The 23,584-nt window shown below is 43.3% G+C and overlaps 1 protein-coding gene across 4 annotated transcripts; it reads left to right on the plus strand.

Annotated features, from left to right (window-relative positions):
- The first annotated feature begins 225 nt into the window (after positions 1 to 225).
- Positions 226 to 23,537, plus strand: LOC122773767 (latent-transforming growth factor beta-binding protein 4). Of its 4 annotated transcripts, none has more exons than XM_044032674.1 (35): positions 226 to 802; positions 5,398 to 5,652; positions 6,231 to 6,307; positions 6,538 to 6,705; positions 7,344 to 7,446; positions 9,904 to 9,963; positions 10,258 to 10,380; positions 12,879 to 13,055; positions 13,707 to 13,844; positions 14,254 to 14,619; positions 14,835 to 15,011; positions 15,124 to 15,255; positions 15,341 to 15,466; positions 15,552 to 15,665; positions 15,785 to 15,904; positions 16,212 to 16,325; positions 16,633 to 16,752; positions 16,834 to 16,953; positions 17,121 to 17,240; positions 17,334 to 17,459; positions 17,574 to 17,699; positions 18,366 to 18,488; positions 19,017 to 19,148; positions 19,261 to 19,386; positions 19,785 to 19,922; positions 20,238 to 20,501; positions 20,591 to 20,662; positions 20,747 to 20,875; positions 21,038 to 21,178; positions 21,320 to 21,472; positions 21,602 to 21,715; positions 21,801 to 21,984; positions 22,210 to 22,517; positions 22,669 to 22,821; positions 23,018 to 23,537. In XM_044032674.1, exons 1-35 carry the CDS (start codon positions 499 to 501, stop codon positions 23,158 to 23,160), a joined length of 5,346 nt encoding a protein of 1,781 aa, XP_043888609.1. In that variant the 5' UTR covers positions 226 to 498; the 3' UTR covers positions 23,161 to 23,537. The 4 variants fall into 4 exon arrangements, with proteins under 4 accessions (XP_043888609.1, XP_043888610.1, XP_043888612.1 ...); XM_044032675.1 differs by having other exon boundaries at positions 14,838 to 15,011; XM_044032676.1 differs by having other exon boundaries at positions 229 to 802; positions 21,801 to 21,978.
- Positions 23,538 to 23,584: the final 47 nt, after the last annotated feature.

Genomic DNA, 23,584 nt, shown 5'->3' on the forward strand with positions numbered 1-23,584 from the left:
GAGGGAGAGAGAGTTAGAGTCTCTCGTTTTCTCGCGTTCTCTCTCGTTCTCTCAGTGTGGACTGATGGACCAGATCCCTGCTAAACATTTAGTTTGGAGCCTGGCCCAGTCCTGCACACTGCTTTCAATTATCTCTCCACCTCTCTCTCTCCCTCTCTCTCCCTCTCTCTCCCTCTCTCTCTCTCTTTTCCAGCTCAAGTCTGTTGCTCACTCTCTCACACTTGGGAGTGTTTAGGGAAAACAGAGTGCAGAGAGAGAGAGGGGGAAGCAGTCCCTCATTATTTTCTTCTTCTTCTTCCTTCCTTCCCTCGGTTTTTCCTTGCAACACTTGTTTTCACTCAACCCCACAGAGAGAAATAGAGAGAGTGATAGAGAGAGAGAGAGAGAGAGAGAGAGAGAGAGGTGGTGGGAGGTGAGTGAGGTAGAGTAAGAGAGGAGTTAGATGGGAGAGGTTTGGACGATGCAACTCACTCAGAAGCTCTGACTGCAACAGTCGACATGCTGCAGCCTCCACTCTGCTGTTTTCTGTCCCTAATCTTCATCCTCTTCATCTTCATTTCTCCTCTGCCAGCTGATGGACAGACGCTCACAGGCGGAGGAGGTGGAGGAGGGTTGGAGACCATCCAGGTGATGTTTACGCCGACAATCTGCAAGGTGCGCTGCAACCAGGACCGATGTGTCAACTACTGCGAGAGAGGCAACGTGACAACTTTGTACAGCACCAATAGTGAGGGGGGAGGAGGAGAAAGGGAAGAGGGAGAAGGAAGGAGAGACAGCTCCCATGGACCAGGCTTCAGAGTTTGTAAGTTCAACTTTTAACTCTGACCTTAAAGGGATACTTCATGTTTTTGAAGTGTGGCTGTACGATGAGTGCCCTCTATGCCTAAAACCAGCCTGAGACATGGAGGCTCACTCTCAGTGATTACAGATTATAGCCACCAAACAAACACTCATCTAATAAAGTTCACAGTAGCTCAGGTCTGCAACATCTTAAGAGTAAATTTATAATTTTATCTCGCCATCACACAGACTTTTCCAACAACAACAACCTGAGGTTTGTGTTGCTGTGTAAACCACTTGCTCCCCCACACCAAAGTCCATAGAGAAAATCAGCATTACATCACAGCACATGAAGTTATTCATTTAATGTGGCCTCTAGTAATTTCAAATGTGGAAATTTGTGACTTTGGTGTTTGAAATCTTCATTCAGATTTACCAGTGTGATGCAAACTTGCAAAATAAGCCAGCAGTAGACCAGCAACTGTGACCTAGTGAGCCGAAAATGCTGATTTTCTCAATGGACTAAACTGAATGTTTCATGGCGAGATAAAGCAGGCAAGATGGGCAACAGTGATTTCATCTATCTTTAAAGTTGTAGCTGTAAGTGTAAAGTCACCACACGTGCAGTTTATCCACAGGTGTGCTTTCATATTTTCATATTTGGTGCTGCCTCATTGGACAGACTGAAAACACGGAGTGTTGACCTGCAGCAGAAAACATCTGATCTCTACAGGTTACACGTGAAATGTGTGAAGCTGCTCCAGCGGCATCATGTGACCTGCGGCTCTTTGATGGTTGGCAGAGTTCAGAGTCTGAGCTGGAGCCAGTGAATAGTTGTGCAGACTGAACTGATTCCAGGTCAGAGCTGGTTAAGTTATTCTGAGATCTGAACTGTCCTCAGACTGTACAAAACATGTTTTTATTTTGAAATCTGAAGCCATGGATCTGCTTCCTGTCTGGCAGCTTCATGTTTCAGAGCATGTTTACACATGGTTTCAGTCTCACCTGGAATCACTTCATTGCAATTGTTGCACTGTTTTGCAAGCAATCATGATGGTTCTTCATTTTCAGGTGATTAAAATCCCTCTAAATCTTACACATGACCAAACTGTAACCAAGAACAGAATATAATGACTTTCCAAATACTAAAAGCTTCTGCAATTACATCAGTGTCACTGAAGTCAGTGTCACCTGTGATTTCACTCAGAAGTCAAACCTCTGTCTCCTCTCTCCCTAAAGTCTCTGTGGCTTTTAAAAAAGCGCCTGGTAGTTGCAGGCGTTAAGAACGCCACCCGGCGTATGGATCTTATTAATAAGTGCATTGAAACAATTTGCAGCATCCTGTTGTCAGTTTGTCATGGTGGACATGAAAAAAACATGGTTATGAGAGTCTACAAAATGGTTAAATACTAACATCTTGAGATGGTGTCTGTCAGTCCTGAGCTTCTCACACCAGATGAGCATGGACACAAACACTTGCTTCATACTCAACAGATGACTCAAAGCAATCTCTCCATCTTTGAAAGGCCACGTCCATATTGATAGATTTTATTGCATTTGTTGTCTTTTGTTGCAGTGCAGCAGAACAGTTTAGAGCTCAGGTTCAGGTTCATAATAATATGACATGACCTCTTCTTTAATGCCTTATTGGGCCTGACTCGTCACAACCACATTATTAGTGCAGCAAAAACACATCACTGGTGTTTTTGTGGACATGTTAGTTGTCATATATGTTTGCAAAAGTTAAGACAAAGAAAGATGGATGAAAGAGGAGGAGCACCACTGACATATGGATTTCATTCATCATTAACATAACACACAGACTGAGGACAAGGGAGGAGGTGATGACATCATGAGGTCAAATAGTCAATCCCTTGATCCAAACAGCTGGTCCCCCCTTCTTGTTTCTCAGAATTTTCTGAATTACAGAAAAGCCTGTCAATACTGTAATGGCCACGACCAATCATTTCATTTAGACCACATGGGATAATTGGCTTCTATACTTGTCTGTCAGTAACAGACTGTGACAAGAGTATTCGTGAGTCATGGAAAAATGGTTTTAAAAGCAGCCCAGATTTACAGTATTACAGATAACCACTTGCTGATTTGGCTTTGATCAGAGGGGCAACAGGAGGGGATGTGTTTATATGGAGAGAACAGTTGAATCAATTAAACATTACCAAAAACATGTTACTAAAGTTAGAAAAACATGTTACATAACTGAAAGAAATTACAAAAACCGTCAGGCTAAGATGATGAATAATCTTCCAGTGACCTGTGTTCTTAAAATTGCTACTGCGTTCACAACTCCTGCTCTTTAACTGGCAATTTGTCTGCACTTTTAAACCACTGTTTTCTTTATTTTATTTTATTGTTTGTTATCTGTTTCTTGTATTTGCGATATTTATTAAGACTGACCTCTTGGCCAGATCAGCCTTGTAAATGAGATCTCTATCTCACTGTGTTAGATAATATAAATAAACCTGAGTATCAAGAGAGTGCAGACTCAGTCGGATCAACTGGTTAACATAGAGGAGGTGGAGGAGACCAAACACTGAGAAGAAAAGAGGAAATAATGGACAATAACAGAACACATGAAGCATCATGCTGATGAGTAACAAACATAGACCTGTATAAAAATGGATGTAGTTTCCTCCTGAAGTCATCCAGGAAATAAGAATATATCCAATAAACACTAGTTATTGGATGGATGTTGATTGGAAGTCTATGGGAAACTGATCCCACTTTCCACTTAATGTATAACTTCAATAAACATTTTACTGAGGCGTGAAGTGCCTGTAGTTTAATGTCTTCCTCAACAGCTGATGTCAGTTATGTTCTATTATATTCCATGTTAGAGAACAATAGAAGATTGTTTTGGGCGGCCCATGGCCAAGTCGAAAGGGAACTTGGCTAGTAACTGGAGGGTCGCTGGTTCTAGTCCCCACCAGGTCAAAGGGCTGGGGCATCTCTGAGCAAGGTGCTCCACGTGTGCTACTCAGTGTGGTAGCCCACTGCTCCTAATTCTAGAATGGGTCCAATGCAGAGAAAATAATTTCCCTAAGGGGATTAATAAGATTTAAGATAAAGAGACACATAATGTTTAAGTCATAAAAGCGTGTCAGAATTATTTCTTTTCATTTTTTCTTTTATCTGTTTAATCTCCCTGTTTGTGGTTTGTTCGTCATTAATTTTGGTCGGCCCCAGTTTCTTCAAAAAACAAGTGATGGAGTCCATCTGCAGAGTGGTGTCCACGATAATAATTAGGTCACAATGTTTACATCACAATACACACATGTGGAACATCTGTGTGTGTTATACAAAACCTAAGTAAACAAAATATTTCACATACAGAGATTACACACACACACACACTTGAAAGGGTGTGGACACATGCAAACACTTTTGCTGAAGCACAAATAGATTCATATAAACAATGGCAGTGATGAGAAAGTTACTCAGGAAAAGGTTCCATTGAAACTCTAAATTATACTTATCAAATTTATAAATCACCACATGTTAAGTAACAGTACTGTTGTGTTACTGGCTTCACACATTGAAAGTATTGCAGTAAGTACTGAAGCAGTATTCAAATGCTGCACTAAAAGAACCACCTCTCCTCTGAAACGTCTCAGTTTTGGCTTAAACATTTGAGGTTTAACTCTAATCAAATAGTCTTGAACTGCACATTCAATTCAACTTCAATGGATCCTGCTATTTTTGAAAGTGTGGACACAACTATAACAACTCGTGAACTCGGATGGGGGGGACTTACAAATGGACCCATCTTCTAAACATGGTAAACACAACACCATTTGAAGGCAGCAGCACATTTTTGACATTCTACATTTACAAAAAAGTTGAAATGACACACAGTTCATGGTCTCTTCAGAAGTGGAATCTAAGGAATCTTTCCTACATTAAAATCACAACAAGAACAGCTCAGGCCTCAGAGCTTCTCATCACTGTTGTCCATGTTTATGACCTCATGCAGGATTGATCATAAAATCCTCGAGTGAAACACTGTGTTTATATACAAACACGCACACACTCTGGTACTTACATATAAGCAGATGTCGTGTTAACACATCACTCAGTAAATGATAAGCGCAGCATGTGTGTATATACAGTGTTTCTGCAGTGTTAAAGTCACAGGTTTCCTTCCTGAAGCTCAGGCCTGGGGTTGGACGAAAGGCTCATTAACTGGACTCTGGGTAACAATACACAACATCCTGTTGAACAAGCTCAAACAGGAAGTAGGAAGCGGCTGGCTGGTTCTGTTGGCGCCCGGGCCACTTTCACCTCCTTCAGCTCCAACAGCTTTGTTTTACATCTACTCATCACCAGGCCTCACACAGAACCCATTGTAAACATGATGGACTTGTTCGCTTTTGATGGTCAAAGTTCACTCTGACTTCATAAACTTCACTGTCAGCTGTGTTCGGGAGATTATGTTTCCTCACATTTTGCAGTTCAGTTAAAGGGCTGGACTTAACTCTTCATGTTTTTGTGTTTACGCCAACCCTAAAGCAAATTTTCACATTGCATTAATCATGCCCAAGATCACAAGTGTATGTGTTAACTGCTAATGTCATATCAATCTTGTGTCTCCTGCAGTTCTCTGCCCACTGCTCTGTAAGAATGGAGGTGTCTGTCTGCAGAAAGACCGTTGTCTCTGTCCGCCAAACTTCACCGGAAAGTTTTGCCAGATCCCAGTTGCACCCACGTCGGCTGCTAACCCTGCGGCGCCAGCCACTACCAATGAGATCTTCAAGCCTGTGCTCCTGTCCGCCTCCGCAGCCAATCCGGAGGTGACTCAGACAGAGTTTCTCCTGCCCCTGGGACAGAATCAGGATTCTGGTAGGTCTGGAGGTGAGTGTCCAACCCTTTTAATCTGTTATATGAATTCAGGCATGTGGTTTCAAAACAACCATGGCACCTAAAATTTAAAACGTATTTAGTAGCTTTTCCATAGTAAACGGTTTGAAAACAAACCAGATATGTTATTCTTGTAGTTGTATATGGAGTTATACATGTCAGATTGTGTAGTTCATTCAAATTAAGGTTCTCTCTAATGGTCTCTAACTGTCTCTCATGAGTCACATGATGATAGATACAGTGAATGCAAAGATGCAAATGAATGCCAATTTTACGTCACTAGATCTAGTCTTTTGCATGTCCACAGGGAGGACATGCAAAAGACCTGGGTCGCAACTCGCAAACCTGGGTCTTAAAGTGATTGAGAAATTAGTAAATGTATATATGTTAAGTATGAATGTAGTTTGATTAGCATTAGCCCCAGGAGAGTAATCCACAGTTGGTTCTCGTTACTCATGTAAGAAAACACGTGATCACATGATTCAGCAATCCACAGATGTCCAAGATGCTTAATGAGAAAAATTGCTTTGCTTTGGTGTGCCTTTAACATGTGCATTTGTGTGCATGTGCAGCTCCTGGTCAGTCGATGGTGAAGGTCAGAGTGCATCACCCCCCTGAAGCCAGTGTGAAGATCCACCAGGTTCTGAAGGTGAGAACATCAAACCTCCACCTGACTGACTGAATGTTCGATTTGTGTCATGTGACACATTTGAGGTTTTGTCAATGAGTTTCGAAGCACTGAAAACATTTTTGTCAATGTGGTTTTGGTTTACAATTTGTCTGTGTCTATCTGGGTGCACTTCTGAGTATTTGCTCCTCGATGAAAACCAAATGTTTCTGTTGATACATATTTGTTTGTATCTTCACATCCACATCCAGGTGTCTGGACACAGTCCCGCCCTGCGGACCCTCTCGTCCTCCTCCGGATCGGCAGGTGCTCCGGCGCCAGCTGGTTTGGGCGTTCAGGCTCAGACAGTGAGGGGGGATGGCACATACACCGAGCACTCTGAATTCAAGTACTGCTTCAGAGAGATCAGAGATGGACAGGTAAGAAAAAGCAGGGAGTAGACACTGTTATCAACAATTATTACAGTGTCCCCTACACTACAGGCGTGCAGGAAATCTAGATATAAAGGTTGTCCTCAGGGTGAAGCTAGAGGATCAGTTGTTAAAACTGAATGTTTCTGTAAATGTATTTCTGCTGATCGTCCTGCTGCAGGGTCAGTCACCTCAACATAAAACAACCAGGGTCACAGTGGAAGATTTGAATGAGGCTCGGAGAAAAGTCCACATCAGTCATTGATTAGCAGAACAACAAACCAGAACAATGCAGCACTCATACTAGTGTGGTTAAAGCTTCAACTGAAATGCTTCTCATTTACTTTGAATGGGCCAGTGTCACAGTGCAGTTCAGAGAGAGAGACAAGGCACCTCCTATTGGCTTTTCTCCTAAGCAGCTACACTGTATATCCATTCATTTTCACACAGGACTATTACAGCATTTCCTGTCTAGGCTGCAAAGAAACCTAAAAAAAATAAAGTCTGAAAGAGTGTCTTACAATAAATGCAATAAAACGTGTCAGTATCGGCAGACAGAGAACCACGACCTTCCATCCCAAAACATTTGTATGAGTATTTTTTTGAACTGTTTCCATAAAGATCCTGACCTTTGTGTGTGTGTGCAGTGCAGCTCTCCTTTGCCTGGACTGAGGAGCAAGGAAATGTGCTGTAGAGGCATCGGGAAGGGCTGGGGGATTACCGACTGTGTCCAATGTCCTGATACTACAGGTTATACACACACACGCACACACACACACACAGCACTTTAAAATGGCTTTTCCCTTTTTCCTTCTTTCTGTGGAAATGTGAAACATTATGACTGAAATATTTTGAGTCCACAAAGCTGCCTCTTATGCAACTATCTGACATTATCACACACACACACCAGTAATGATGCCTTCATGTTTGTGTAGTGAGACTGACTAACACTTAAGGAATGCAGCTCTGTGGGACTGTAGGCCCACGGAGCTGTATCCACACACACATTTGAGACACACGGAAGTTGTGTTACCTCACATGCTGGCATCCAACCTCACATCAGTCAAATCAGAAAGAATGACGCAATAATCACACACACACACACACACACACACACACACACACACACACACTCATACTGTATATATGCTCTATGATTCTCAAGAGACACAAGCCACCCCAGCCAATCAGAGACCAGCACTGGAGGATGAAGGTTAAAATCCAACAGGAATAGAACATAGTGGTTCATCAGAGAGAAGAAATAAAAGAAGCACAACATAAAAAAATGACAATTAATCCTAGTTTCATTCATCATTCCCTTGTATTTTTGCAACCACTTGTGTAGAGCTGCAACTAACGATTATTTTCATAATCAATTAATCTGTCGATTAATCGATTAATTGTTTGGTCCATAAAATATCAGAAAACCTTAAAAAATGTTGATCGGTGTTCGGCAAACCTGGAAATGATGATGTTCTCAAATGTCTTTTTTCCACAAACCAAAATTTAACTTTTAATGATTGATGTTATCCTGAGCAAAGAAATGAAGAAAATACTCGCATTTAAGAAGCTTAAACTATTGGAAATCTTGTTTTAATCATGAAAAAAGCTTCAAACCGATTAGGGTGATATCAAAATAGTTGTCAATTAATTTAGTAATGGATTCATCGATTAATTGTTTCAGCTCTACACTTGTGTTTTCTTGACAATACAGCATGTATCGTGTAAACTTAAGGCTTCAACCTTATGTTAAATTTCCACAGTGTAGGCATTAGAGGCATCTGTTCACCAACTGAATACATAGAGACATGGTGGACTCGGTGGAAGAGGACACACCCCTGTTGTAATATAAAGCACCCAGTCTCAGGCAATGAAAACACAGCAGCTAATAATAAATTAATGACAACATCATTTTTAAAGTTGTATACAATTTCTGTTCATAGAAGTAGAAGGTTCAGCTTCACAAACCACTCAGACATACTGAGCTGAGACCTCCATGGAAAAACATTGTTTTCTGTTTCTATTTAAATGTGTTTAATTTTGCTTGTGGTGCGTGCAGCAACATTGAGAAATATTCAACTTTTCAAGTATCAAAAACATGTTATGCAAATATACCAACACAGGTGCTAACCAATCAAATTCTGCTTGTTTATCGTGTTTATCTCAAACACCACATGGCTCAAACAAAGCCTTTATACAAGAATGTTCTCCCAGTTGCTGATGTTTTTTTGTCAAAGTGCAATTATCGATCATCACATCACCATCACGTCAGCAGCATTAGAACACAACACAGCGCCAACACTAAATCAGAAAAACATCCACACTTTACACAAACACCTCTCTTAACCTGACTTACAAGTCATGCAGTTTTAACAAGATATTAACAGATCTGAAAAAAAGATAAACAAACATTGAAGCAATGTTGAACATAACTAACAAAAAAATACCCCGTAGTCAAGTACCCCAAGTCAGTGAGCAAGATCAGAGAGGAAATGAAGAGTGTGACTGCCAGTTCTTAAGCACAACAGGGAGACTGACCAGGTGCTTTCATTTATGTTAATTAACTCCATCCACACACCTGCAAGAACCAGGGGAAGACTAGAGCAGGAGGACAGTCACACACCAATAAAGCTTTATACTATTAACACAAGCTACAGCCAGAGTTCAGTATTCAAATGTATATATTTATTCTTTTCTACAATTAAACTTCACTGATTTAGCAGCTGAAGCTAAAATGATGTCCACATCAAATAGCGATTTACAAAAATCATGTCTTGATATTTTATGAACTAAATTCTAGACCAAATGTCCACTAAGGTCAAATTTTACTATTTTATTTTATTCTTGAAAAAAACAGACATTATACATCTTTCCCTTTACCGAGACACATCTTTCCTTAAGTTGAGTTCTGAATTTTAGATTTATTAAAGATCTCTTTTCCTTTTAAATTGTACTTATGGGCTTTATGCATGATTTGCAAAATACATAATCTGCTGACATTTTAACAATCATAACTGAATCAATGATTGATTGATGAATGATGATTCTTCATTAGATGGATTCTAATGACTTCAGCATGGATAATTTGCCATTGGTCAAATCTAAAATTTAAGCTCACTCTGACCCTAACCCTCCGAACCAGGACCTAAACAACAATAATACGTTTGCAAGTTTGTTTGCAAATAATCAATTCTTAACTGTCATCAGGTAAAGGCAACAGCAGCTGTCCTCCTGGTTTCGAACGCGGCAATGGAACTCAGTGTGTCGGTGAGTGTGAAGAATACACACACACACACACACACACGTTTTCTTTTACAGAATCGCAGGTGGAAGAGCTGGTTTCAGATTTTGTGAACATGGCGGCCAGTTGTTAACACCATGTGACATGAGGACACACGTTCACAGCATAGTATTATACTATGTACTGCAGTACTGCTTTATACTTACTGCTGATACTGCAGTATCTAAAGTGTCACACTGGAACGTTACAGTTTGTTACACACTGCTGTTGTGTGTGTCTGTGTCGTATGGATTTTGTACTACCTGTGTGCGTGTGTGTAGATATGAATGAGTGCCTCCAGCCGGGGCTGTGTGAGAACGGGATCTGTGTGAACACCAGGGGGAGCTATAGCTGTGTGTGTAGGGTGGGGTTCATCCTCGACGCTTCACATGGAATCTGCATCTGTAAGTAACACACACATACACACGCACACATACAGAGGAATAACGCAGAGTCCAGATCATGGCTTCCTGATTCCATCTGAGTTGAGATTTGTTTCTGAAACCTGGTAATTCACTCTTTTTTGAATGTACTGAGAAAAAGCAGAGTCAGCATAATTGTCTGACCTGGTGAAACTTCCTGTTCTTCCAAAACGTCACGTGGTGAACAGACGTCAGCAGACATCGTCATTTTTAAGAGAGCAGACTGGATTCTTTGTCTTAGTTCATTTTTTTCTAGTAAAAGTGTCTAGAACCTTTTTACGAGTTAAAGTAAACAGAACTCTGTTCTAGTAAAAGTGTCTAGAACCTTTTTACGAGTTAAAATAAACAGAACTCTGTTCTAGTAAAAGTGTCTAGAACCTTTTTCCTAGTCAAAGTAGACATGATTATGTCTTTGTTCTCGAAATGAACTGAAACTTTTCTTGTTAAAGTGAACAAATCTCCTTGTCCTGGTTAAAGTGAAGATTTTTATTTAAAGTGAACATAACTCCTAAGTTCCTCTGAGTTTCAGTGGACTTTAACACTCAGATGGTTTGTTTGAAGTCTGACAGCTGATCTGCTTATTCTGTCCGGCATTCAATGAGGAGAATCTTCTGCAGCCTGGATGCTGGTTTGCCTGGTGACCAATGACAACGCTGTAATTAATCAAAGCCTAACGCTGGTTTGTTTGGTCCATCTCTATCGTCTGTGCTGCCAGTGGATGGCTCTGTTTATCTGTGTTTGTGTGTTTGCTCTCTGATGTTCGGGTGTGTTTTTCTTCCTGGACAAGACATTTATATGGGAGTTCAAATCGACAAACATGTACAAATCTGACTTTTTAGTGGGCAGCACCGTTTTCTTAGTGTCCACATGTGAAAATGTCACTGTGGCCCTCTGTCAGACGTCAGGATCTTCTATGATTGAAGATGCCCTTTAGCAAGAGACAACGTTTTTACATGCACTAGTGTCGTATCTTGAAGAAAATTAACATAAAAGGTTGTTAATTTTCTTCAAGATTACTTTGTTCTCTCAGTTGTGAACCCACAGTGACTACACAACATGTATGAAAATCACAACACTGTTATTACAGTTGTATATAAATGGAATTTCTGGGAGACTTCATTTTGCTTCATTCGTCCAACTCTCTATCAAGGACATCGTCATCAAACATCGCTGTGGCTGTTTGGCTGAGTTTGCTGTGTTTGTCTTTTCAATGATGGTCTGTCACACAGTCTGTCTCTCTGTCTTTGTTGTGTTGGCAAAACACCTGATTTTCACGGCTACATTTAATGGCACCAGCATTTCACACCAAGGAAGACCATAGTAACAGATATGTCACAGTATATCAGAGTCTACGAGGTGAAGGGCCCTCTGTGAAAGTAAAACAGGAGGGTCGCCATCAGCGAGACGCTTTGAATGACTTTCTGCTGCTACTGAGAGCATCATTACTATCTGTGTGGATTGCTGCGTTTAAGTACGACCTGTTAATTATGACATGGAAGATCATGTACAGGACGTCTTGAACTCTGAGCTTTTAGAAAGGTTAGATGAATATGACAGGCTTGTGTTCAAATGAATGTGGTAAACAACCACATACAGTACTTATATGCAAGGTCCAGAGTTTCCTACCGTACATGTGAGCAAAAGACAAAGCACAAAAACCAAAGCAGTGGCTCAATAACAACATACAGAGTGTCACATTGCTTCTCTACTGCATATTACACTAGGTAATATTTACTTTTGAATTTGTGGAAAGCTCAGTGTTGAATATTTGAACCTTTCAAAGGTGACCTTTTAACATTTTAGCATTAGCTTCTCCTCGCGCTGCAGTGATACTGACGTGTACTTCTGGGTGTGTCATTACTGCCTTGTGTGGCTTAAACCAGGAAAGACAGGGAATAGGGCAGTTTGTAGACATGGTCTTGTGTCCTTCAGTGGAACAAGATCCTCAAATTCCTGATTCCTTCTGGATGTTCCTTGTAATCATTAGTCATATCACATTGGTGGCAGTAGAGGAAAATGTGTGCATCCAAAATAATCTGCAGTTTCTTTTACAGTCTGGTTGAAGATCTATCTTTGCAGTGGGCCAAACATTTTAAAATCTTACCTCTTGTTGTTGTAAATGTGTATATCTGCCATCATGAATGGTGTCAATGCAAAAAGCTGCATATAGCACCTTTACTCACACTAAAGAAGGTTTTTGCCTCATCAACAAGTGTCACTGTTTTCATGTTCTTCTTGCATCATTTTCCTGCAGTTATTTCCTGGACATTTGGACACTGTGACATCTGTGCTTGCTTGAATCTCTGTCAAGGCTGTTGTGTTGGAATATCAATGTCAGTTTCACCCTGAATGGACCCGAGAAACGCATGTGCCGACACTGCATGTGTAACTCTGCCGATGCCTCAGCTCAATGTCTGTTTGGGCTCCCAGACAAAGTCCAGGAAGTTAATAACTGTCTCCCTCTGTGTGTTCTCCACCAGCCCACAGTGTTATATCAGAGGAGAAGGGTCAGTGTCATCGGGTTCTGGGCTCTGGTCTGGGTCCATCCTCCTGCTCATTACCCATCCTCAGGAACATCACCAAACAGATCTGCTGCTGCAGCCGAGTTGGCAAAGCCTGGGGACCAGACTGCCAGAGGTGTCCATACTTTGGTTCAGGTTGGTTACCCTGTTAGTCAGCAGCTCAGATGAAGTGGAGTAATGCATGAGAATATACCTAATGGAAAACTATTTTTCTGATTAAATACACAACAAATGCTAGCAAATGCAGATAAGAATGAATTTAGCACCACTTATGTTGTGTTACACAAGCAAAGCAAAGATGAGATATTCCCGTCATTGGCTTCACTTGCTTTTTGAAATTTGATACATTTTCAGGACACAGCACAGCAGCATGTTGGTCTTGTAGAGTTGTGGTTGCTGTATCACTTGCGTTTACTTGCATTACTCCCGCGAGTTCCATAACTAAGCAAAACCTGCAGCTACCCACTTGGGGCTAATGCTTGGGCTAGATTGTGTGCACACAGCAACAGTAAATTTGTCATCCATTAATGATGCAACATCAGGAAGAAAATATCAACACTGGTTGCTTAACTGCTAATTTGAGTACATTTTTCAAATAGTTTCAAATGGAGCAAAGATGCAAATGTCTCACGTTCATTAGATTTTCATCACATTTGCATCTTTACTGATTCACTTTGTATGTAATCTCAAAATTCATGTTGCATTTGGTGTGAAGACATCATAACTGTTAGAGATATTCACTGAGACGTGTCTCTTCTTACTGTCTGTCTCTATCTTATCCTATAGCGGCATTTAAGGAGATCTGTCCAGCCGGTCCTGGTTATTACTACTCACCCTCAACAGTACAGTTCACCCAAAGGATCAATGAACAGCTTGGGGGGCGAGGAGCCCAACTGGTGAACCTGAGCAACCACGACCACCAGGGTAGCTACAGCAGAGCAATCTGAAATACACTGTATACTGTATCATATATACATGTAGTTACACTTGTAGTTATAATGATGTTGGGATGAACAAGGGTGTGTTTGATTTGCTCACTTGTGTCAGTGGCAATGTCATGTGTCATGAGTCAAAGAGACTTTTTCTACAATTTGGTCTCATTATTATGATCCACTTTTTTTACAAGTTTGTAGCTCGATATTTGAAACTGATGAAGGATTTCAGCTTAATCTGAAATTCTATATATTAATCAAGGAAATACTATAATTGATACATGGATTGATAATAACAATAGTGAATTGGTTGCAAACTAGAAGTTAACAATGATTTGATTGGTTGATATAATGGTAGCTGAGTTTTCATCAACTCACTATAGCTTTTTGTCCACTCTCAGGTCCTGATTCTGGAGCCAGTGTTGTAAGGAGTGGAGCCTCCAGGCCTCAGCAGAGACCCTCTTATTCTGGAGCAACAGCAGCTGGAGTCGGTAACACAGCTGTTGGCTCCAGCTCTGGATCGACTGGTACCAGTGGGGCCCAGATGAGACCGGGTCAACCTCAGTCTCAACCCGGTCATCGGTCTCCACCTCAGACCCATCCAGCCACCAGCTCGCCCTCCACCAGACCCAGAGCGTCTGGCAGCACCAACACTCAGGACAGAGCCCACACTCCGGGCAGAACTGGGACCCCGCTGAGCCGAGCCGAGTCTGGTCAGTCCTCCACAACACAACCAAGACCACTGCCTCCGTCCACAAGTAGTCAAGGTAACAGACACTCTGATGTTACATCATATTAATGCATCTGTTGTATGTAGTAGTGATGACACCCAGCAGCTGAAGGCATGATGTTCTCAGTTTGTTCTTCTGTCCATACCTATGTACATATGTGCATCCCATTCTTGAAAATCTTATGAAGTAAAATACTTCATATTTTGCATAAATGGCTCAAGTATCCAGTCACAGTGGCCTCCTAAAACCAGCAGGTGGCCGTCTGCCCTCTGCGTCCCGGCCCGTCAAGCCTTCAGTTAGAGGGGACTCTCTCCCTGCTGTGGTCCAGCCACAGAACCCTGAGCAAGGATCAAGACAGAGAGAAGAGGTTCGCCCTCAGTCTAACAGACCAGTGCTGAACCCAACGATCAGACCCACAAGGGTCCAGAGTGAGTACCAGCAGAAGCAGATACACTAACACACTCTCACTCTCTTCTGTTAAATATGGGATTCCAAAGGTTTTGTCTAAAAAGTGTTCTGTGTGTGTGTGTGTGACTGCAGCAGTGCAAAGTGTGTGTAGCAGCAGACCAGGTGTGTGTGGACGGGGCCGTTGTGTTGATCAGCCAGGTGGGAAACACACCTGCGTGTGTGATCAGGGATTTCAGCCCAGTGCCCAGAACACATACTGTCAAGGTAAAATACACACACTGTGCTATATACACCTTAGTCTCGATGTTGTTTGATATAGTTGTTATACCGTATGTGTGTGTGTGTGTAGATGTGAATGAGTGTGTGCAGTCTCCAGGTTTGTGTTCAGTGGGAGAGTGCGTGAACACTATTGGAAGCTACAGGTGTGTGTGTCCATCAGGATACAGGAGCAGCAACCAGCAGACGAGTTGTCAAGGTCACGTCCACTGCTTTTTGTGTTTGTATCCGTGTGTGTGTGTGTGCATGGCTGTCTGTGTGAACCTTGCTCTGTTCCCCCGCAGATGTGAACGAGTGTGAGCTGAACCCCTGCAGGAACGGTCACTGTGAAAACTTACTGGGCAGCTACAGGTGTGTCTGTCGCCTTGGTTACAGGGTCATCGGCAACACTTGCACCGGTAAAAAATTGTTGTAGCACTAAAGTCTGGCGCAGACACATTGCAAGTTATGATCAACAGCATGAAGAAACATGAAGAGTTAAGGTTAAGTATTGATTGAAGGCATGTGTGTGTTGCAGATGTGGACGAATGTAAAGACCCCTTGCAGTGTCCAGGTCAAGAGTGTATCAACTCTCAGGGCTCATACCGGTGCACTACCTGTAAACCCGGATACACAGTCATCAACAGGGTGTGCACAGGTAACACACACATCAGGGCAGAATTTGAGCCAGGACAAACACAAAATGTGTGGGTCACTGGACTGTTGTTGGTTTGTCGGTTGCTGCTGTCTGTTGTTTAGCTCTAGCCTTAGCCTCAGGTGAGTAGTTGCTGGTGGTGTTTACTCCAGCAAGAAACATCACACAAATTGCTTCATATTCAGTAAAACACACCTGTGGTATGTTTTAGCAAACAACACAGAGAAATTATCGCACAATCAGAGATAAATGCTGACTTTGTTCACACACTGATTCTGAAACCTTTGTTCTCATTGTCACTTTTCTGTAGACATCGATGAGTGTCGTCAGGCTCCCTGCTCCAACGGTCGTTGTGAAAACACACCTGGAAGCTACCAATGTGTGTGTCGCCATGGTTACAAGCTCCAGAACAACACCTGTACAGGTAAGGAGGGAAAGCAGCCCTGGCTTCCTGCTTGCTGAGCAGTGATGTCATCAACATAAAAGTTATTTTCTCTGTTGCTCAATTAACACAAATCTACAGATCAATGGTTAGACAAATCACATCTGTGACAGAAATACACAGCTACAGACAGCTGCTGCTTCGCTTAGCATTGCTTTGCCTAGTGACTGGAAATAGGGGGAAATATGATTTTCCACAGGGACCAGCTGCTTTGACCAACACACTGTCTGTGTGTGTGTGTGTGTGTGTGTGTGTGTGTGTGTGTGTGTGTGTGTGTGTGTGTGTTCAGACGTAGATGAGTGTGCCGAGCCATCTCAGTGTCCTGGTCAGATGTGTTTCAACTCAATGGGATCATACCGCTGTATGTCCTGTCGACTAGGATACACACTGAAAAACAGACAGTGCGCAGGTATGTAACACACACACACACACACACACAAACTGTTACTGTATGAACACAAGTAATGGCGTCCCCCATTCTTCTCTGCAGACGTGAACGAGTGTGAGAACAGAGACTCGTGTCCTGGTAAGCAGTGTGTGAACACTGATGGATCCTACAGCTGTGTGGACTGTCGACAGGGATACCACTTTGTGAATGGAGTGTGTACAGGTATACATACACAGTGCAGCTATTCTTCTTGGGACACTGCCATTTAATTTGGACTGCATAAAACAGGCATTATCACTATCGTAAGCCTTAACCCTTAACCTTGAAATACAACTCTACAAAGATGTAGAATTGATGTGTGCGTGTGTGTGTGTGTGTGTGTTGGTCAGATATGGACGAGTGTGTGCAGGTCTCTCAGTGTCCTGGACAGAAGTGTGTGAACACAGTAGGATCTTATCATTGTGTGTCCTGTCAACCTGGATACACCATGAAAGATGGCTCCTGTCAAGGTAACAAACTCACACACACACACACACACACACACATATTACACATCCACGCCTGCCTTACAACAAAGCAATGGTCCTCCCTCTGTCCTGCAGATGTTGACGAGTGTGCAAGCTTGGAGACGTGTGGGTCCGAGCGAGTGTGTGTGAACACCATCGGCTCGTTTAGGTGTGACTGTCTACCTGGGTATCGGACCAGCGGTCTGGGGAGACAGTGCAAAGGTGAGTGTGGATCACTGGCTGAGAATGTTTGTAGTGAAACCAGGTTGCCTGGTACCTTGATAACATAGCTCCACTCCTGTACACAGTCACTGATATTGTTTTTGTGTGTTTCAGACATTAACGAGTGTCTGGAGGGGGATTTCTGTTTCTCTGGTGGCGAGTGTGTGAACTCTCCTGGATCCTACACGTGTGTGTGTTCTCTAGGATTCAAGCTGAGCGACAATGGGACGTCCTGCCTCGGTGAGTTCAGCATCACCAGAATAAAAATACTGTTCATTTCGTGGCTGAAATCACACGAAATAACTCACGATATGACAAACGATACATGTCCCACAATAATAATATCACAATATTGTGATTCTGTAATCATCAATGAATTACAAGACAGACATCAATGCATCTTCATTTCTAACTGACGAATACTGAATGTTTCAATTCTTTTCACTGCTGTGCGCCTTTAATTCCACTGTCAACCTTTCACGTATAACTATACATGCTCCCCTCATTTCTTTGCGGTAAGCACCACTGCCAGCAGTCATGAAATGGTGGCGCTGGTGAGTCACATTGGTAGGAAATCGGTCTCATATTTCTTTTAACTAAAATAGAGACGTATGGTGCCATCAAACTAATAATTGTCTTGTTCATTTATGGGTAGTAGCTGCAGTCACAGCAGCTAATTGGTTCATGGTTGTGGTGTTTTGACACTAATATATTTCTGTTTCAACCAGAGCCATAAATATTCAGTGTGACGCTCAGACGTGACTGTGTCTAAGTCAGAAACACACTGAGTTCACTGTTTCACGTCTGTTTCTGCTTGTGCAGCTGATGTAATGCTGATGTCATCTTTGGCCTTCTCATAGCGATGTGTGAGTCTGGGTAACATATTATGACTCTCTCTCTCTGTAGATTTGGACGAGTGTGCAAAGTCGGGTGTGTGTTTGGACGGACGCTGTGTGAACACTGAAGGATCCTTCAAGTGCGAGTGTCAAAGCGGCTTCAGTGCCAACCCAGAGAAGACCGCCTGCCTTGGTATGCACACACAATTTTCACAATTTACAATTCAGTGGTCTCCCCAGTCAGAATTAGTGCTCATTGATGCTGCCCCTATGAAATCAGATATGTCAATGACGTATTGTACCACAATAGCTCCACCATAGGGCAGCGAAGAGGCAAATGCTGCAGTGTTATTGAGTTTCTGACCAGTTTACCAAGTCTATCCTCAAAAAGTTCCACCATTGTTGATAATTACACTGTTCCCCCATTGTCTTTTCCGGCATTCACTGCATCATTTTATCAGTATTTTGTCTTTAAGCTTTCAGAAGACGTTCAAAAATTGGGAAAATTATTACCAACTTGCCAAGTACAGCAGGTGATGCTGCTCAGTTTTATCGTATCATTACATCCTCTATCCGTGCAGACAAATGAATGCAGTCTGTACAGAACGCTCCATCCATCTTCATCAAAATTTGAGCGTAATTGAGCCTGAGTAAAGACACAGTTTGTTGCCGTGGTGACGTAACATATGTGCTTATTCAGAGTCTCCATGTCTCCATTTAGATGTTGATGAGTGTGTCTTGTCCGGTGGCTCAGTCTGCGGGTCACGACGCTGTGAAAACACAATTGGTTCGTACCGCTGCCTCACTGTCTGTGAGCCGGGCTACCAGGTGACACAGACGGGCAAGTGTGTCGGTGAGTCTCTCTTTGTTGACAACAGTCGTGTTGAGAACTGTATCGAGTTCTTTTGTGATTTTAAAACAAATGTAATCTCGTCTCTCTCTCTCTCTCTCTCTCTCTCCCCCAGACATTAACGAATGTGTCAATAAGACGGTATGTGGCGATCACTCCACCTGTGAGAACCAGATAGGATCATACCTGTGCGAGTGTGACCAGGGCTTCATTTCCACCGCTGATGGAAAGGACTGCGTCGGTAAATAACGTTTACCATCACTGTCTTTTTACTGTTGTACCAAGTTATGGGCAAATAAAGGTTGATGGGTCCTCAGATCAAGAAGACAGGAGGTTCAACAGCGTGTTATTCTTAATGTTTGAATGAATATCTATATAGATTTACAATTATACTTATATCTTTACATCACACACTACTACACTGGTCAACTACTGTGTGTTTTGCCCCTTTGTGGCTAAGCAAAATCAAACAGCAGCATTGTGCTGTGTCTCCAGTGCCCTCTGGTGGTAACAGACGGTGTTACCCATAAGTAAAGATACAAATAAATGAATAACACGTTCAGTTACAACAGGACAAGACAAGGAAATATGAGACAAACTGACAGCCATGTTTTTTTCCTGTGTCCTTGTGTCTCTCAGACGAGGACGAGTGCGTGACTCTGCAGGGCGTGTGTGGCTCAGCTCGATGTGAGAATGTGGAGGGATCCTTCATGTGTGAGTGTGACCAAGGAGAGTTTGACCCCCTGACCACAAAGTGTGTCGGAGTGGCACAACCAGGTACACGCACGCACGTGCACACACACACACACACACACACACACATACACACATACACACTGCATTGACTTCCATTCATTTGGACAGCCTCAATAAAGCCTTATCCCAAACCTTTACCTAACCACAATTCAAGGCATAGTTCTGCCACATTAGAACTAGGTTTTGGTCTCCATGAGTACAACTGGTCCTGACAAGGTCAGTGTTTATGCCAGAAATGGTCTAAATAGGTAATAACATGGTACATCTCACTTTCCAGAGACCTTCTACAAATTTTATTAAACTGAACCAGTGAAGTTCTCTTTTCTTCTCCTTCAGCTGAGGTGGTCCCCAGCTACCACTCCACTTCCTCGTCTTCTTCCTCCTCCTCCTCCCATGTCGGAGTGGTGGGTTTTGATCCCATGTTGCCCCCGCTCCCCGCTGCCCATCCTGGCGAGCTCAGGGAGTGCTACTACAACCTGGCTGAGCAAGGAACATGCAGTCTGCTGACCACGAACACCACCCAGCAGGAGTGCTGCTGTACAGTGGGCGAGGGCTGGGGTCTGGGCTGCCAGTACCACACCTGCCCCCACACAGGCACAGGTGAGACACCTGGCATGGACACAGAGTGTCAAAGTTCAAATAGGGTGAACACTGTGAAGGATGCTAGACGGTTGTGTGTGTTTCTGCAGCCGAGTTCCTGTCGCTGTGTCCAAGTGGAAGAGGATACGTAACCACAGGACCAGGAGCCTTCAGCTACAAAGGTACACACACAAAAAAACATCAGCACTCACATGTCACCTCTACATACATGTACTGTTCATACATGATGTTCCTGTGTTTGACAGACGTGGACGAGTGCAAGCGTTTCCATCCTGAGGTGTGCAAGAATGGAGTGTGTGTGAACAACATCCCTGGATACAACTGCTACTGCTCCAGTGGCTACGTTTACAACAGCACCCTGCTGGAGTGTGTCGGTATGACACACACACAATATCACACACATACAATAACACAGTCATGCATACACACACACAGTATTTTGCATTATTCCGGCGAGTGCACTTTTTTGCATACGTTTCAGTCACAGACAGTGTTTTGAAAACCTTTTCAAACATGTTTTTGTCTCCGTGTGTCAGATCACGATGAGTGCGAGGAGGAGAGTTGTGTGGGCGGAGTCTGCGTGAACACGGTGGGGTCGTATTACTGCAGCTGTCCGCATCCTCTGGTGCTCGATGACACGCAGCGGAACTGTGTGAATTCCTCCAACCTCAGCGTCGGTGAGGCATCGTCTATACATTCCTCCTCCTACCCCTCTCGCTACCTTCTCCCTGTCATCCCCTCACTGTCTCTCACTCTCTCTCTCTCTCTCGCTCTCTCTCTCTGTCTCTCTATAACATCTTGTGTTGTCTGTGCTGCAGATGAAAACCTTTCCATGTGCTGGCAGCATGTTTCTGCTGACCTCATGTGTCAGAGTCCGCTGATCGGAGCTCAGGTCACTTTCACTGACTGCTGCTGTCTGTACGGCGATGGCTGGGGGATGGAGTGCGCCCTCTGTCCCGCCACCGACTCAGGTAAAAAAAAAAAACATTAATTCATCTATCACTTTATCCTCCACATGATGGTTGTGGGGAGCAAGAGCCAATCGCCATCGCGGTTTGCTTCACAGATGTTTAAATTAATATATTTCTCTCTCTCTGCAGAAGACTATGCCTTCCTATGCAGCTCCTACCCTCCTCCTCTCTTTTCCAGTTTCCCAGATTCGACAGGTTCAGACATTGGAGTGAGACCAGGAGCTGGACGAGGAGGAACAAGTGGTACAAACAATGTTCCTTAGTGTTATTTTTGTTTCTTCCATTGTTGTTTCTTTCTAAAAGAAGGCCTGTCTCCTCTTCTTTTTAGACACTTCTCGTTTCCCTCCCTTCCCTCCGGACTCCTTCCTTCCTGTCACTCCGGGAAGAGACTTCTCTCGTTCCGATTATGACGATTACTCTCCAGCAGGAGACGGCAGATCACCGAGCTTCAGAGGGAGGACTCCTGTATCCTTCGGTCTGCCAGATGGAGTCTACTCCAGGCCCGAGTATGAGTGAGATGATGATGACGCTCATGTAAAAAAAAAAAACACTCCCATTTTCAAGCCTTAAGAATCATAATTTGATGAACACCATGTCAAATTGTAAATGGTTCACAGAAATCACCTGCAACCAGGCTCCTATTGGACAATATTAGCTGTCAATCACACTGGTGTCCACTCATATACTGATGCTAACACCTGTCTGTCTGTGTGTCTTTCTGTGTGTCCGTCTCTCAGCACTGGTTTCTACCCTGAAGGAGACTACAGCTCCCCTGACAGTTCCCCACCCAGGCCGCCATCCTTCCGTCTCCCACATGACCCTCAAGCTGAGGTGGCATTTGGTGCCCGACCTCTTCCTCCATCACGGCCCAACAGTCCTCCTCTCAGCCTGGCGCCGCTGCCTGGGGCTCGATACGAAGAGCAGGAAGAGGATGAGGAGGGGGAGGAGTGGAGGCCTATACCACCTTTTCCTCCTTTTAGTGAGAGGATTGGCGGTGGAGGAGGAGGAGGAGGAGGAAGAGGAGCTCCAAGGAGGGTGTACGAGCGTGAGTCCTTAGTTTTCTCATTCTCAGACGGCAAGTTTAAAAGGACACGCGTCCTCAGAGTGACATCACAGGGACATTTTGTACCAACGAGGTGTGTAGGGCAGGTGTCTCTCCATGATCCCACATGTCCCTGTCTTGTTTTGTCCTCCAGGACGTTATGAGTCGTACGCCGGCCTGAGTACAGCAGAGGATTGTGGGATACTGCACGGCTGTGAGAACGGCAGGTGTATCCGTGTGGCAGAGGGTTACACCTGTGATTGTTACCAAGGTTATGAACTGGACATGACCTCAATGACCTGTATAGGTATGAAGAGACCGCTGCTGTCACTCATTCTCATATGTCCTCTTGTCCTGTGTCCCTTCTGTTTTTCATTCTTGGGTCTTCCGGTCCTCTGTCCCTCTGTCTCTCTGTCTCTACTGGTAGATTTGATGGAATGTTCCGGTGTTTTTGCAATGTGATTGTACGAGGCATTGACATATTATCAAAACTGTGTTTGCAGATGTAAACGAGTGTGAGGATGGCGTCAGATTGGAGTACCCGTGTGTAAACGCTCGCTGTGTAAACACCGAGGGCTCGTTCCGCTGCGTCTGCAGGAGAGGATACATCATGTCCCGCAGACCAAACCACTGTGTGGCTGCATAGACACGACCGGACCAGACTGAATCCAATCAGACCAGTTCAAACTAGTCCAAACTTTCTCTGGACTACAAAATGACAGATTTTACTTTAGTCTTTGACCAGATTTTATTAACTAGACTTAAGAATGAAATGTACTGGGCTAAGAACAAAGTTGCACTAAACCGGCCGGGGCTAGTCTGGACTGAGCCTAAACACTGGGTCACTTTCTCTTAATGTGAAAAGAGGATTTAAGCTCAGGTCAGTGAGTTTCTTTTTTTTTTACTCTTTATCATATTTGTTGAAATCCCATTTCAGGTCCTTAGAGCCTTCAGTAAATATTTAGCCTTTTCAAAAAATTCAATTCAATTCAATTCAATTCAATTTTATTTGTATAGCGCCAAATCATAACATACATTATCTCAAGGCACTGTACATAGACAACATCAAA

This window comes from Solea senegalensis, linkage group LG8 (genome assembly GCF_019176455.1).
Source record: "Solea senegalensis isolate Sse05_10M linkage group LG8, IFAPA_SoseM_1, whole genome shotgun sequence".
Lineage (NCBI taxonomy): Eukaryota > Metazoa > Chordata > Actinopteri > Pleuronectiformes > Soleidae > Solea > Solea senegalensis.

Excerpts from the sequence above, each read along its gene's own strand:
- LOC122773767 (XM_044032674.1), top strand. The coding sequence starts at position 499 with ATGCTGCAGCCTCCACTCTGCTGTTTTCTGTCCCTAATCTTCATCCTC. Across the intron at positions 15,012-15,123 it reads CAGACCCACAAGGGTCCAGA|CAGTGCAAAGTGTGTGTAGC; the intron begins GTGAGTACCAGC and ends GTGTGACTGCAG. Across the intron at positions 19,149-19,260 it reads ACAGACGGGCAAGTGTGTCG|ACATTAACGAATGTGTCAAT; the intron begins GTGAGTCTCTCT and ends TCTCTCCCCCAG.